A 17,520-nucleotide genomic window follows, 5' to 3' on the forward strand; every position below is an offset into this window, starting at 1 on the left:
CTTATGAATCCATTATGTGTACTGTGTCATACTGCTGTTAGGAGCAAGTACTGAATATGCTCTGAAATGAAAGGTACAGGACTTCAAGGTTTAAGAAGTACTACTCAAACAGCTTCCTTTCAAATAATCACTTCTTCATTCCTCTTTTTACTTAAAGGCACACATCTGAAGCATAATAGCTGACAGCATCTCTTTATACACATGCACAAAACCTGCAAACTAAAGGATTTCTGACATAAACGTATAGGAGGAAAGAAACGAGCAGCTCAAGACACAGATGGCGCCCAGCGCTCCCTTTGTCCTCTTTCTCTGGGATCTGCGGTGCTCTTGATACCTGGTCATCATGACATTCTCCATTTAGCTGTCCAGCATCACCAGCCAGATGAGAATGTGCATGAAAGATGAGAGGCTAAGTGAAAAGATGAAAGGATATGCAGAGAAAAGATGAGGGTTTTGTAAAAATCACATGCACAAACACGTTGCGTCTCTTTACTGCCCTTCATTTCAGTTCTCTGCCGTGTAAGACTTTTTCAAGCTTAGGAGTTTTAAAAGGATGCTTGTCTTGGCCTGAGTACTTAATTGAATGTTGCAAAACAGGGCGCTTCTGTAGCCAGATGAGCCTGTAGTTTGGAGTCAGATATGGATCTTTACTAACTAGATTATCTTTGATTATCTCTAAATTGACAATGTAATTGGCATAATATATTTGGCTGACTGTCACATTCTATATTGTTCTGACTTACCCTGAAACCATTCTCTCAAGTAGATTAAGTGAAGGCATATGTTTTTGCAGAGTAAAGTACAGCGACGATTTACTCTACAGTGTTTAGATCATCTTTTTTTCCTGACAAAATCAATAAAATGCATAATTTCTTTCTGCTGAATGTAAGCTTTTCCATATTCCAAGCTTGTCTGCTGCCCCGGGGACATCACATGCATGTGCTAGTCATGAAAATTAAGAAAATAAATCTAGGAATTATTTGATTGTTGGATTTTAAATCAGCGGGGTTGAAGGATCTAAAGTAACTAAATAACTAAGCTGTTTTATGGATGGTAACTGTAATATTATTCCTGAAATCTTATTAGTTACACTACTAGTTACTGCAAAAAGTTATATTATTATTAGTAACTAATTACTGTCCAACACTGGTAAGTATACTATAGTAATATAGCTATAGTATAGTATATTATATCATTTTTAATTCTTTATATTAATAATTATATCATGGATATGCTCTATAAGTATACAGGTATTAATTTAATATTTTTAATTGATATTTTTATTTTTAAGGATGCACTGAATAATAAAACAAAACAAAACATGGAACATGGTGCCCACAAAAGTTACATTGCTAATTTAAAGTTTCTAAAATGTATAATAATAATAATACATGTTGCTTGAGCAGCAAATCAGCATATTAGAATGATTTCTGAATGATCATGTGACACTGAAGACTGGAGTGACCATTACATTCAATTAATCAACAGTTATTTCAACTGTAATAAAATGTAACAATATTCCTGTTTTTTTTTTTTTTGAATGGTAGTCTACGGTAAATATTATGGGTATTAATAATATCCTGAATAGCCTCAGCTGAATGTAATTTTTTTGTGTTTAAATATTTAAAGTAGTTCAGATTAATACAATTGAAATATTACATTGAATGCTCTAGTCGTTATATATCTATACAGCTGTGTGAATGTGGAGGAGTATAAAGCTCTTGTTGTAATATCTGGTACCAGGTTATGATCTCCTCTTGATCTTGTACCTGTTATTTTTCTTATAAGTCCATAATAAATTTCACCATTTTGTTTTCATTTATTTATATTGTTTTATATATGAGTCCTCTGTGGCTGTCGTGTTGTGATTATGAGTTTTATTGTTCTTGGTTTTCTTTATCTTCTCTTATTATTATGGCCTGCTTGAGAAAACACAATGCAGTCCATAACAACGCTATTATTCCTTTTTACACTTTTATTGTTATAGTGCTCAGGGCACAGACCTCATGGGTTAACCTTCGTCTTCATCTCAGTGTGATATATCCCATCCTAATGCTGCAATCCAAACTATACTCACAGCAGTGAGGACATAATTACAGAGAATTCAACAGTAAAGACATGAGTAGATTAGATCAGGAGCGATGCAGTCTGCTCTGCAGTGCTTAAGGCTTTCATACAGCACAGCGTGATCTGAGGGCAGTCTGCCATCTGTTAAGAAAGCAGGGAATAAGCTTGGTTTAATATTTGTTTCTCTTCCTACAAAGAGAGTCTCCTTTTTGACCCTGCTTTCAGTTCTCACACCTCCGATTTGTCACTCGCAGCCCAGCTCCATAGCAAGTTATCAGTATCTTTGGAGGCGCAATTCACATCTCAAAGAAAAGTGCGTACACTCTGCAGCTAAAAGTCAAGTGCTAAGGCTAAACCTAGAGAGGAGAAGAATGCTGGAGTTAAAATGTAAGAATGTAAAAAAATTGAATGAGCCCTGTCTGGACTCTTAATAGTTGTATTTCATTCAAACAGACATATACACTATCATTCAAAAACTGGGGTCAGGTTTTATTTTTATTTTTTTTGGGAATAAATTAAAAGGTATTATTTAGGAAGGAGCAATTAATTTGATCAATAATGACAGTAAAGACCTTTATAGGATTAGAAAAGATTTCTATTTCAAATAAATGCTGTCCTTTTGAACTTTCTGTTCTTTGTGGGATCCTTGAAAAGTTTTCCACAAAAATATTAACGAGAGCAACTGTTTTCATTGATTTGAAATTCTGATGGTAATAATAATACTTGTTTTTCTTCAGCACCATGTCAGCATATTAGAATGATTTCTGTAGGATCGTGACACTGGAGACGGGAGTGACCCTGTTATTTTGAATTATTGAAAAGTAATTTTAAATAATAATAATATTATGTTTACTGCAATTTGTATCTAATTAATTCAAACTTGGTGAGCCACAGACTTCTTATTGAACCCAAATTTTGAACATATTTATTAATTATTATTATTATTATTATTATTATTATTATTATTATTATTATTATTATTATTATTATTACATGTACATTATTATTATTTTAAATATATAAATTTATATTATTATATAAATTTAGATTAATTGCATAAATAAATGCATCAAAAACAACATGCATTTGATTGTGTCACCTAATGAAATGTTATGTTTACTAGAATAAACTAAAACCAATTATTCTTAATATCTTGACAATGTGTGATGCAATGTAGGTCATTAACTTTTCATAGGTAAGATATATATATATATATATATATATATATATATATATATATATATATATATATAAATGCACTCAATATATGTTTATTTTAGATTATTATTATTATTATTATTATTATTATTATTCATTACAACATTATTATTTTTATCCTAGATTTTTCATGAACTACTAGCAATCATCATATAGCAGCATACAGAAACTTCAGTAACTGAATTGGGTGAGAATGATTCAATAGCATGCATTAGATATTGGATGTGTTTTTCCCCTGGGATCTGCATAGATTTATGTTGGGATAGGGCCAAAGCAAACCTTAAGCCTTAAGTTTAAACCTCTATTAGCAGCTGATCCCCTTCATTATGAAGCTTGACTGATATGGGCAGCCATCATTCCCTTGAGTAACAGACAGCCACTGTAACTGACCAGCTGTGTCCCATTGTTATCAACAGGACCTCCTAATAGACAGCGTATACGCATTAGTCGACTCCAGAGGGTTAATAAAAAATTGACAGGCAAACTATACACCTCGTGACGGAGGTGAGTAAATGCTTGCTAGATTTCTATTAGCTGTGCTAAGGAGGGATAATGTCGTCTTGGGGGAGTCAAAGCTTTGTAAGCGAACCAATCCCAAACCTCTAAATCCTATTAGCTGCATACGGAGGTGAGGGAACACAGCTTAACCTTAAGACTGACAGACTAACAATTGTGTTTTATTGCATCTGTTTGTCCTCTCTCTTTCAGCACAACACAAACACTTGGCAGCATAATAGAAATGGTGAGGGTTTCTAAAAACCTGATTCATATCTGTTTTGTTGCCTTAAAGGATCCTTTCACTCTGGTCTCTCTGGTCTTTATTTATCCTGAAACCTGCTGTCGTCAGAGACCGTATACGGTGGAAGGAAGGCATCGAGACATGTCTGACTTCAATGTTTGCATAACATTCTGTCTAGATGCCTTCATCTAGTCACTTTTTGAAGACAGAATATATGTTTTTTTTTTTTTTTGTCGGTAGTTTGTGTGTGTGTGATTTCAACTTATGACTCAACTTTGAAATCATTGCTTGGCTTTCCTGAAGTTCACTTTAATTTGCTCTAGATTATTAGACGTGTCACCTAGTGCCTTGACAGCTTGTCTGAAACTAGTCAAATGTTTGGCATTGGGAAGACTTTTTAAAATATTTATGAAAGAAGTCTCTTCTACCCACCAATGCCACATTTATACACGAGAGAAAAAGAGCAATGAAAAGAAATTAGCTTTCTTGCTCTATTTATTTTTCTGTCCATTTTCTTTCCCAACCTCAAAATGTATCTGCTGTTCTGTAAAAAACTAAACAAAAAGGAAAATAAAATAAGCTCTTATTGGCGATGGAGAAACAGGCTGTTTGGAGGGGAGGAGGAGAGAGGAATTGATAAAGATATGCATTAGTCAGAGGACGGGAGTGCAGGAGAAAGCCTATGAATCTCAATCTAACTTTATTCAGCTGGGACCAGGAAAGAGCAAGCCAGCAAGGTCATCTGAGACATCGTGACGCTACAATTACAAAAGCCTGCCGGGCACATTGTGATTGGTCATCTCGCTCTTTGATCAGTGTCTAGGAATTATTAGTATTATTATTTTTATTTTTTTGTAAATCATTTCATGATTTCTTTTTACCCTTAACTCTCTATAATTTAGCATGAGAGTAGGATAGCTTGCGATGTAGGTATCAGCATTGCATATGAGGGAGTTTTATTAGAGAGGTGATGAGGATTAAATGAGGTTGATGTGAAAATGTACTGTGGATATTTTCTTGGTGTCAGGATGTAGTGTTAAATAATATTTCACGGAACATGCATCATTCAAAATTTGGGGTCAGATTTATTTTTAAAAGAAATGTATGCTTTTATTCAGCGAGGGTGCATCAATTGATTAAAAGTGACAGTAAATACATTTATAATGATTTATAAAGTTTTCAGTTTCAAATAAATATTGTTTTCATGGTTTCCACAAAAATATTACGCCACACAACTGTTGTCAACATTGATTATATATATATATATTTATTTTTTATTTTTTTATTTTTGAATTAGCAACAAATCAGTTTATTTGAAGGATTTCTGAAGGAAGGATCATGTGACACTGAAGACTGGAATAATGTTTATTCAAATAGATTACAGTTTGATTGAACTGTAAAAATATTTCATAATATTAATATTTTACAGCCTTTTATCAAATAAATGTGAACTTTGTAGGCATAAGAGACTTTTGCATGTGCCTCAAACTCCTTCCCCAGGTAATTTGAGCAAATTTAGGTTAATTATTACAACCTATTCATTCTATAGTAATTATGACAGAATTTATTTAAGCTTTTTACCTAAATATTTTTTTAAATATATTTGGGATTGACAGCTGATGTCCCAAACTGCAAAGTCTTATCACATTTGGCACAGCAGAAGTGTCTGAGGCACAATTTCTTCTGTCAAATTAACTACCAACAGCTTTTATGCCTCAGTAGAGAGCATGCAGATGACGAAACCATCTGGAGTAGTTCCAGTGGAGGACAGTGACTGGATTTAAACCTTCAGATGACACACAGCCCATATTAGGTTATAGAATGTGGTTGTCCCTTCCGTAAATAAAATATGATAATGTTTTTCATTTTCCTCCAGTGGCATACCTCATTTGCAGCTTCTACAGCAAATGAGATGGAAACAGAATAATAAGTATTTCCTCTGCACCCTATTTATTGTATTTTTCCTTTGGTCATCATTTATCAAACATGCTGACTATCATTAGGCCAGAGGTCTAAATCGTGTATCAGTGTAGATGTGGATTTCCTACCCACACAGCAGCAGAGTTCTGATTGGTGCTCCCAGTTGCTCAAGGATCCAGTCAGATGTCCTTCGAGAAGATCTGCAAACACACATGGAAGACTTGAATCAAAAGGCCTTTTTTTTTTTTCAAAGTATTTTGCCTATAATTTTCTACACAAGCAAGGATGTCAATGCTTCAATATTATATAATAGTTTGACATGAATAGAATTGAGTTGAACAAAGTCTGGTACATGTAAATGCATTATACCATTGTAATGCATGGGTTTTATTACTTATGGATTTGTTTCAAGCGACGGCCAGAGATCCTACAGTACACATAATGTCTATCACCAACTATTCACCGTCACTGTGGATCTATAATGAAATGAGCAGCCAATCATTTCCACCACTTGCTCAAATAAAAGCCTTTGTAGAAAATCTATTGTAAGTCATTGTACAGACACTGCACGTTCATTATGTTTGCAGTGATTTTTTTATTTTTTATAATGAGATTTAACAAATCCAAGAGGGTTTTTAAGCACCAGAATGCTTTCCGTGGCCTCTGGATTTAAATATTACACTGCCTTTACAATGAGTTCAAAAATACATTGTGCCAAGAAACTTTTCACTTCATTCGGCAAAGATCTGGAAGCGTCCCATGGTGAAGAATCTTTTCCAATTTAGACCTTGTGTGGAAGTAATGTTACAATTAAAGATTCCTGCTCTATAGTTGAGATTATTTTATGTACTTATTTGGTTTTTGACAAGGAAAACTGCTCTGATCCACCCATCTGTGTGGCCTACATACAGAACCTACTATTCCTGAAATCTGCTCTATTAAGTCACACTGACCCAGGATTGTGAGGCCTCTAAGGAATATGCCCTGTGGCAATCTCTCTTTCCGTCTCCACAACCTGACACCTTTACAGTGATACACACAGAAAATAGGCATCACCATGAGAGTTCACAGATCTGTGAAGGCAACCATTAGACAGGTTTGAATAGCCCTATCAATGTCTCTGACAGAATCACAGCAGATTCATGTTCATGGGAAACTAGACCATTTGTCTTTCATTCTTTCTCTCTGGATGTCCTAGCTAAGAGGTTTTAGGTGTTTGATAGTATAGTTATACATTCGTAAAAATGTTCTTTGTGATTCTTAGCCATTTTTTACTACCCAAGGCCCCAGGATCTTTAGAACCTGGTCAACGTTTAAATGTCAGCATGTCAAATGACAAATCAATAAACTTTTTTTTTTTTCTCAAGAAAATGTAACTTGTCTGAGGATGTTCAGATGATTTAACGTTACTAAAAGACAGAAAACATTCTCAGAATGTTCTGAAAAAGTTATTTTAACATTCTAAACATTCTTCTAGTAATGTTAATAGAACATTTGTTTGTTATTAAGTTATCTTGTCTCTAATTACATTCTCAGTATGTTAGAACAAAAGAAAAAAAAAGCAATTTCTACATTGTTCATGAAACAATAAATCTTACATTTTTCTCATTAAAGAAATAGTTCACGTACAAATGAAAATCTCCTGAAGATTTTCTCACCCTCTGTTTATTCAGGATGTAGAAACATATTTGTTTTTGGACTGTTTTCACTTGTATTCTAGTGCTTGATCTGTGCACATTTCTCTCCTGATACAGACAAGTTTACTTTTTCAACAGAGAAAGCAACATCATGGACAGAGGGCTCATAGTTTAACTGGAAACTTCAGTTTGAGGTTAAAAAAATGTCTAAATGATGGATTTGTTAATTACAAGATTGTTATTAGTTTTTCACTTCACAAGACATGCATTGATGGACTGGAGTTGTGTGGATTACTTGAAGATTGTTGTTTATGAGCTGTTTAAACTCATTCTTATGGCACCCATTCACCTCAGAGGATCCATTAGTGAACAAGTTATGTAATGCTGCATTTCTCCAAATCTGATGAAGAAACTCATCTGGAAAGGCCTGGGGAAGAGTATATTTTCATACGATTTTTGAGTGAACTATTCCTTGAAGAGAACAGAAAGGCTGTATCTCCCGTGAACATGAATTCAGGCACTATCAGAGACATCTGATATTGATCAGCAACAACTATGTATTATACAGTAGTACGCAAACATGTATCTTTTTGCAAGTGCAGGTGGCAGATTGATATAATACAAATAAAAGTGAATCTATCTATCCCTAAATTGTTATTCCTGCATAAGCTTGCAGGAATGTTTCATATTATGAATAAAGGATTGATATTGAGGCAACCCTAGAAATATTAGCACTCCAGTGTGCTTACTACAGAACTAGAGTCTGGATTGATACTGATTAGAAAAATGTCTTTCATTCCAACCATCCTTTCATCCAAATGAACTGAGAGATTACTGAGTGTCAGATTCAGATCAGTCAAAGATGTTGTATCATATTACTGTACTGTATGTGAGTTGTCTCACTTTCTAACCATACCCTCTCTCACTCTCTGTGTTTCCCCATCCAGTGACTGTTCTTTTGTCCTTTGTTAATTAAATGAACAGGGTGCTTATGGAAAGGTGTCTTTCAGTACAATTAACTTGAAATACTGTGGTACATTATTGCCATCTTTTCTGCGACCTTAAATAATGTAAACTTTCTTCAAATTAATTGCCAGGTTAATGAGTTCGAAGCGGGTTGTGCATTTCGGTAAATGGTTTCTAGAGTGCCAGCAGGACGGAAGTGTAGGTCTCTATTTGCTCGAAAAAGGTTTTACCTTCGAGTTCACATTTTTCATTCTTAATCACTTTAACATTATTGTATTTGGAAATGTGCTTTTAGTGTGTGAAATCTTTCCCAACACAGAAGTATATTGTGTGGCTTCAGGAGAAGTGATTGGAAGTAGTCATATGGACGTAATTGTGTTTTTTTCTTTTGGGAGCTGGACAGCCTGTGGTCTTTTTTTAGAAGTTTGACTCACTGAAAAAAATTAGGTCTCAACCTACATTTCTTGCAAAACTCCAAAAACGCACATTTATGAACTTTAAACTTTTTAGAAACTTTTTAGAAACTTACTCTGCCATAGTAAACTTGCGTGATAGCTCGCATGTTACAGCACTGCACTTGCAATGCAGAGTGCTTTGGTATGAGTAACTTGAAGCATTTCTCAATAAAAGCACCTTGAATAAGAGCTCAAAGACTTGTAGATGCGATCTAGAATGTCATGGTTGCTTCAACATATGCACTTTTTATACGACGTTTGCTTATGTTAAAAGTATCAGTAAGGTTTAATGTAGGTGGACATTTAATGGCACAACAACCTTTTAATTCTACTCACCAGACACTTCATTTCTGAACTGCTGTGATACATACAACAACCAAAACAATAAAATATTGCCTTAATCACTTTCACCTGTTCTTGAATAAAACTAAATGCACTTTTAATACCACTTGCTGGACATTTCACATCGAAAGCCAAAAACATAATATATTTTTGTGTGTGTGTGTGTGTGTGTGTGTGCGTGTGTGTGTGTGTTGAAAGAATAGTGTGCATATAAAGGAAGTCATGTGGGTTAGGAACAATCAGCATGACTGAATCCAATAAAAATGTGCATGCTTTTTTTCCATTTTTGAGAGAAATACAGTACTGTCAAGCTCCTTACTGTATTTTTGCTCTTTATTCTCTCACTCTTATGTATTCATATCTTGGCAATTACATTGCAGTGACCCAGAAAAGTATAAAATTGCATCAGTAAGCCAGATATGACCAAATTCAGTTCGGCAGCCTAGTAAAACACAGGGAAAGCACACAGGTGCTGGAGTTGTGCCGACAGTGTGTGTAAGCTTTGTTTGTTTTGTGTGAGCGATACTTCACGGCGTGTTCTGCTGTTTCTTTCAAGGACCCCCTGGTTACATCACCTGCTTCAGAAACCAATGGGTGAATAACCAAACACTTACATATATGTATTCATTTGTATTCCAGTCACAGTAGGATGAAGCATGCATTAAGTCCACTGAGCACTACCCTCTGGGGTAGCATGGGAGGAAGTATTGCAAGAAAATACAGTGCAAGGATCAAGCTGTCCCTTGTGTAACTTGTGGTATTAATGTATACAATTTATTAAATGCAATATTTGTTGGCCAAATAGTTTGATAGTTTAATCTTTCTCATAAATAAACATTATTTATATTCATCCTATAACCCATTTTCAAGAGTTTCAAGGCATTAGATGATGTACAGTATGGATTTTTGATTTGCTTTATGAAAAAATATGAAAACGCATTTACATTACCATTGAAATAAGCCCACTCATTTTGACTGCATGGCACACAAAAAAAGATGACACAGTGTTCTGGTAAACAGCACATGGAGAAGCATCAGATCTGTTGAATACACAAATGAAGCATCAACCACCCGCCCCCAACCAATTTTACGCCACTTGGAACCTTCCACACACCGGCAGAATCTTAATCAACAGAGGTTACTGCAGACCGTGCCGTTTTAATTGATAGCCAGGGATGCCAGCTGAATTTCAAGCTTAGTAAGTGATAGTATCACATCACGGGAAATGAGTGATACCTCATTATGTCAAGATATCAGGAGGAGAAAGCAGAAGTACAGAAAAGAGATTAACACGATATACAAAATTAATGATGGCTTGCAGCGGGTTCTCCCAAAGAGAATTACATACTCACTGCAAAAATCTGTTTCTTAAAAAGTATCTTTTGACTTGTTTTCCTATTAAAATATCCTTAAAACAAGATGTAAATGAGAAACAAAATTGCATAAGATATTAAGATGATTGTTTTCAAAGAAATATCTTGAATTCAGTTTATTATCCTACCCCACTTTCAAACTGCCTTTTTAAAAGCATACATTTCAATAAACTTGGTCAGATTTATGCTTGAAGCAAGAAAAGCAATTGCCAGGAAGGTAATTTGCCAAATTTTTTCTTAAAACATTCTTCTTAAGGATTGCGTTTACTTGTTTATTTATTTTTTTATTATTATTGTTTTGTTATTTATTTCTTGTTGAATTTACATATATTGTCTTTTATTGTTTTCCTTTATGTAAGCATCCTTGGAAAGTGCCTTGAGAAAGCAACTTTTAAAGGAGCTATATTGTTATTAAAATATCAAAACATATTGTATGAAAAGAACACTTAAATTCTTATGCTGTTTTTTTTCTCAAGTAAATATATCTTTTTTCAGTATGTTCAGATGTTGTTTTATTGGACTACAACATATAAATACTAATTAAGGAATATATATATATATATATATATATATATATATATATATATATATATATATATATATACATATACATATACATATGCATATACATATATATATATATATATATATATATATATATATATATATATATATATATACATATACATATATATATATATATATATATATATATATATATATATATATATATATATATATATATATATATATATATATATATATATATATATATAATTATTATTAATTTATTATTACAATGTCTTAGGGTTCAAGTAATCATAACTTAATTTATGATTAAAATAATTTATGCTGCAAATAAAACCATTTCGTGACAAGATGCTTCAGTAGGTCTTTTATTCTGGCAAATAATCACAAAGAGTCAATTAGTAATGAGAATTAATAATAATAATAAAAAAGTTATTATTTTATGGTTGAGCATTACTTAGGAGACCACGAGGGATCAGTTAAAATAAAAATACAAATGACATGACAAAAGAGTTTACATTTTAATAGCATTAATAAATATTATGCATCAGATAACATCAGACTTGGTGTGTGGGTTTTAAAAGCAACATGCAGCAACCAACAAATTGAATGAGCTCCAAATAGGCAGAACAGACAGTGTCCAAATTTCTAGAGCATCTGTCACCATAACATCATTTAATCTGACTGATGACAGCATAAAAAAAATAAGAAAATAAAATAAAAAGATAGTGGAGGTATACTGGTCATATGGCTCATACTCGCTGGGAGACGGATAGGCTATTGGCTAAATGATGTTGAAGTACAGGCTCAAACATTACAGCATGTGTAAAATCACTGAAACTTTATGGACAGTTCAGAGGTGCAGGCTACAACTGGAGTTTTATTCCAACATTTATTTTCTCTGTACCACATTTACAAAGAATCTCTGCATCTGTATGATTAATAGATGTGTCAGGCTTTCTTGTGAAGTAATCTTATTCACTTTATGAACCTGCATGAACCAACACTAAGCAGAATAATGGAGCTGTTCAAACTTGCTATGGTTATTCTTCAGATCAGAGATATTATTCATTTAAAGTGTAATTCAAAACATGTGTATGCGTGTAAATGCATGCAACTGCAAGATCTACAAACAAACAGTAAATTGAAAGATTTCACTTTCAAAGTTGGGAAGGTTACTTTGGAAATGTAATGGATTATAGATTTACCCTATTAGTTACCCTATTTAAAATGTAATATTTCTATTACTTAATTAATGAAACTGATTACATTTGATTACTTTTCTACATTTCTAACAAATGTTTGCAAATACTAATCATTTTGAAACATTTAAAGCAGTGTTATCCTTACAGGACTCAACACTCATTACTGTCAGAACTTCATCATTTGAATTAAGATTATTATTTATTTTTAAAGTGCATCCTCCACAAAAGCACCTCTTTTACTTTGAGATCATTCTGAGGTTAAATACAGATTTAAAACCATAACTAGAAATAGTTTAATAGCTATGCTACTTTTTTTTAAATCAAATATTTGCATAGCTATGCACAGGCATCTAATAATTAATCTTAAAAAAAAAACAAAAAAAACACACACATACGTGAACCCAAATAAGAAATAAAACAGTTATCATGTAAACTTGTCCTATTCTAAATCCTAAACTCCTGAAACATTGGTGTCTCATATTTAGGAGCAGTCAATGCAATCTGGGAAAGAAATCAATTAAATCTGTATGTGGGTGTGGTTAAAAAAATACAGATGTAACCCCCTTTGTAATCTTTAACATGTTCATAAGTAAATGTAATTTAATTACATTTGATTGCATTTGAGTGCAGTTACATTTATTTTGCAAATAAATGACGTAATTCCATTGCAACACTGTTCACTACAGTGACTAGTCCTTTTATCAGGCCCTCCCTAACCGTTTATGTAACCGGAACCATATCCTGTAAATCAGTCATATCACTCAGACCCAGGCAGACGGGGGAGACGCTCCGGGCACTTAAAGAGAAAATAGGTTACCGGCTGAAAAACAAAAAGCATAACTCAGTTGTACTTTGTTATCGGAGGAAAACGTTTAAATATGTAGGTTAATGAATGTTTGACTTAATATAGTGTTTAAGTTAAAGGCTGGTAGGACAAGCACAGAGTTGTTTGGACGTTGTGGAAGTTTTTGGGATTTCTGACATTTGCCCCGGTGAGTTTTGTAGTGACTTTCTTCTGACGCATGTTTACTTAATGTATAATGAGAGAACGTTTTTTATTTACAAAGTTTTTACAAAGTGACTAACCATGTTATAATGCAACTATGCTATGTTTGCTGGTGGTCAGTGTTAGGCATCTGAAATAAATGTTTCTTGCACTGCTTTGGGTCGTGCAAGGTGTTAAGTTGCTTTTAATTGCGCTGCTTTGGGGTTCAGTTTGCGAACGTAATGATGATTTTGAATGAATCTTTGCAGAATTTAAGCAGAAAGGAATTAACGCTTTATTTCAAAGAACGAAATAGAATGAATCTTTTTAGCGAAGAGTATAAGATTGTATTTACTGCTATAGCATTAATCAAAATCGCAAACAATATTGCACTGTTCAAAGAACACCAAGAACAAGTGGCAATTATTATTCATTAGAGTGGAAGAGAGAAAGAGAGAAATTAAGTTCTGTAATAAATCGATCCTCATTGTCACTGAAATAGCTGTTGGTGCGTATTTAACACAATTAAATAACACAAGTGTTTTTGTACAGTACATGTAATGAATAAAATCCCAGAAGCAGTCTGCTATCAATGGCAAAAAGTGTACTTGTATATAATTTATTTATAATAATTTTGATGTCTGTAATTTTTCTCCAAAGCAGCTCCCCACCTATCAAGTTCACAGCTAAGACAAAACCATAAACTAAAGACATGGCTTGACAAACTAAATCTAATGCTTTACTTCCTTGGTTTTTGGCTGTGAATTCTTCCCTCATTGGGCAAGAGTAAAGTTGAAATATAACTCCAGCTCTTTAGGTAAATACCCTTTGCTCGTTTGAGAGCATGAACCCTTTCTCACACAATGTAGGATACACATGCAATACTACCAGTAAGGGGGTGAACAGCAGGGCCAAAGAAGAGTAAACTATGACTTATGTTTCAACTTGACAATGATTTAGAATGTCATGATTTCAAAGCAGAAAATATTATTAAATATAAATATTTTAATTTGTTATAAATGTGGCAGAGATGGAGATAGAGGGTTTCTGACACTGTACCACAGTTGTAACGTTGAATGGTAGTTCATTAACTACACCTGCACTTGGAATTGCTCTTTTCCCTACTAAAGACTGAATGACACTTCACTCACATACTATTTAAGTGTCTTGTCGTACACTTTGAGTCTGTACTTCTTGTACTTCTCTGACTTACCTTACACTCACAAAAGGCTGATCTGGTTATGATTTTGCAGTCTACATTTTCATGGGTAAGAACGTTTCATGATATAAAATAAAATAGATCTAGGAGCAATAGCCCTTAATGTTAACCAGACTTATTTGACTGTCAAAATAAAAGTCTTTCAAGCTTTTTCTCCAAACATGACTAATTTATTTTATTGACATGAACACTCATCCATCTTCCAATTAGTGCAGCTTTTCTTTCCCAAAATTTTAATTTCAGACCACTTTGTCAAAAAAAAAATTGCATTTCAGAAGCAACGTTAAAAACTTCAGTGACAGTCAAATTAAATACTCTCACAAAACAATAATAGAAGATAAAACATATTCATAAAATATATGTGGCGAATGATTGATATTGATTATTATGTGGTTAATATAGAAGATAATTTACATGCTCTGCTTCAATGGATCACATTCTTGTTCCCTTACTTTACCACAGGTGCCATGAATGGACAAAGTTTTCGGTCATGCGACCAAATCTTGATAGCACTTCTGCTGATGACTGTCCCAGTTGTACAAAGCGGGAAGGTTCTTGTCTTTCCAGTGGATGGGAGTCATTGGGTCAACATGAACATTTTGGTGGAAGCACTTCATGCCAAAGGTCACAATATTACTGTCATCCGGATGTCAGACAGCTGGTACATTAAAGAATTCTCACCTCACTACACATCAGTAACGATAAATTCTCCTGGAGGATTCGATGAAGAATTCTACGAGACATTTGCATTCAGACTTATGAAAATTCTGAGGGAGGGTTCCATCTGGGCTCGTCTGAAGCTGGAGATAGAGATGTGGCAAAGTACTTTTGAGTTGATCAAAACAGAAAGTGAGATGATCAACAGTATGATTGAAGACAAGCAGCTAATGCAGTCCTTTAGGGATGCCAAGTATGATTTGCTCCTTACAGATCCACTCTTGTTTGGAGGCGTTCTTTTGGGCCACTTCCTGAAACTGCCCATTGTTTACAACATCCGTTGGACGATGTATAGTGAAGCTCATTTTGCGATAGCTCCTTCTCCACTGTCTTATGTTCCTTTTCCAATGGTGGAGTTATCAGATCGCATGAGCTTTTTTCAAAGAGTGAAGAATGTAGTGATGTACACTGTAGCTGAAGCTCAAGGTGCTTTACTCTTTGCTCCACATTATGATGCTCTTTGCGAACGGTTCATCGGCCCAGGAGTGTCCTTCCTCACCTTAGTTCAGAGTGCTGATCTGTGGCTCCATAGAGTTGATTTTATTTTTGAATTCCCACGTCCCACTATGCCAAACATCGTCTACATGGGAGGCTTTCAGTGCAAGCCATCTAAGCCTCTCCCACAAGATCTGGAGGACTTTGTGCAGAGCTCTGGTGACCATGGTGTCATCATTATGTCCCTGGGAACTCTCATTGGTCAACTTCCCGATGATGTGGATGAGGCAATTGCTGAAGCTTTTGCAGAACTTCCACAGAAGATCATCTGGAGGTACAAAGGAAAGAGACCTTCTGCACTAGGAAACAACACCTTACTAATGGACTGGATGCCTCAGAATGATCTTCTGGGTCATCATAAAACCAGAGCCTTTGTGGCACATGGAGGTACCAATGGAATTCAAGAAGCCATTTACCATGGGGTACCAATCATTGGATTTGGGCTGATTTTTGACCAGCCTGATAATCTTGCAAAAATGAGAGTAAGGGGTGTAGCCAAGAATGTAGACTTTGCCACAGTGGATAAGGACGCCTTCCTTAAAACTGTCAAAGAGGTCCTTTACGATCCCTCTTATCGGGAAAACATGCAGAGGCTCTCAAGGCTTCACAAGGACGTCCCAGTGAAACCTCTCGACAATGCCATCTTCTGGACTGAGTTTGTTATGAGGCACAAAGGTGCCGCTCACTTGCGCTCAGAGTCTTACACAATGCCCTGGTACTCTTATCACTCTGTCGATATCATACTGCTCCTGCTTTCTGCTGTGTCACTCATAATACTGACCATATATGCAGTCATCCGATATTTCTGCTGCAGAAAATATTTTAGAAAAACAAAAAACAAACTTGAATGATTTTTTATTTATTTTTTTAATTTAAATTTTTTTATTTGGGTAATAAGCAACTTCAGGTTAGGTATTTTCTGTATATTAATGAACAAAAAGTCAATATGATATCCATTTCAAATTGTGATCTATAGATGTTCATTTATTGGTTTGTGCACTTGTTTTTATTTGTATGTTTTATTTGTGTTATCAAAAATGAATTGTTATGTCAGGTCTATCATGGTTTTTAATTATGTCAGCTTATGTGATATTGTATTGATATGTCCCTGTATCCCTTGAAACAGAGTGCATATGGGAAAATATTCCCCTAAGAAATGAGACGCCACTACTACACTGTTACACGTCATCGCCGATGTTTATCACAAACTCAGACGTGTGTTAAAAGTTACCTGCCACCGGACTAGTATTTATGTTGTCAAATCAGTGGGTATCAATAAAATATGTTGTGGTACTATTGTGTAGTCAATAACATTAGCAAATTTTTATCATATTCCTTTTTATTCCTCTTCACATGAACGCGCAAAACAAAGGGGAAGGGGAAAGGGGAGTGGTAGAATTGGGATTGGGAATTAGTTTTAATGCCTTAGCCTTTCATTTAGGGGCGGCAGTGGCCCAGTGGTTCATGTAGGTTGTCTGTAAACCGGAAGGTTGGTTGTTCAATCCCCGGCTCCACCTGACCAAGTGTCGAGGTGTTCTTGAGCAAGACACCTAACCCCAGCTGGATGGCGCATTGAATGGCTGACACCACAGTCGGTGAATGTGTGTTTGAATGGGTGAATGTGAGGCAAATTGTAAAGCGCTTTGGATGGCCA

The 17,520-nt window shown here is 34.6% G+C and overlaps 2 protein-coding genes across 2 annotated transcripts in view; one reads left to right on the forward strand and one right to left on the reverse strand.

Moving 5' to 3' along the window:
- elfn1b (extracellular leucine-rich repeat and fibronectin type III domain containing 1b) overlaps positions 1-17,520 on the reverse strand; it is a 67,455-nt gene that overhangs the window by 12,393 nt on the left and 37,542 nt on the right. Inside the window, exon 2 of the mRNA XM_052586021.1 lies at positions 6,073-6,144. The gene's annotated coding sequence lies outside the window, so the exon portion shown is untranslated. The remainder of the gene's footprint in view (positions 1-6,072; positions 6,145-17,520) is intronic.
- Positions 13,209-17,159, forward strand: LOC127983785 (UDP-glucuronosyltransferase 2C1). The gene is made up of 2 exons (XM_052586151.1): positions 13,209-13,442; positions 15,117-17,159. Exon 2 carries the CDS (start codon positions 15,122-15,124, stop codon positions 16,715-16,717), a length of 1,596 nt encoding a protein of 531 aa, XP_052442111.1. The 5' UTR covers positions 13,209-13,442; positions 15,117-15,121; the 3' UTR covers positions 16,718-17,159.

This window comes from Carassius gibelio, chromosome A1 (assembly GCF_023724105.1).
Source record: "Carassius gibelio isolate Cgi1373 ecotype wild population from Czech Republic chromosome A1, carGib1.2-hapl.c, whole genome shotgun sequence".
In the NCBI taxonomy this organism is placed as follows: Eukaryota; Metazoa; Chordata; class Actinopteri; order Cypriniformes; family Cyprinidae; genus Carassius; species Carassius gibelio.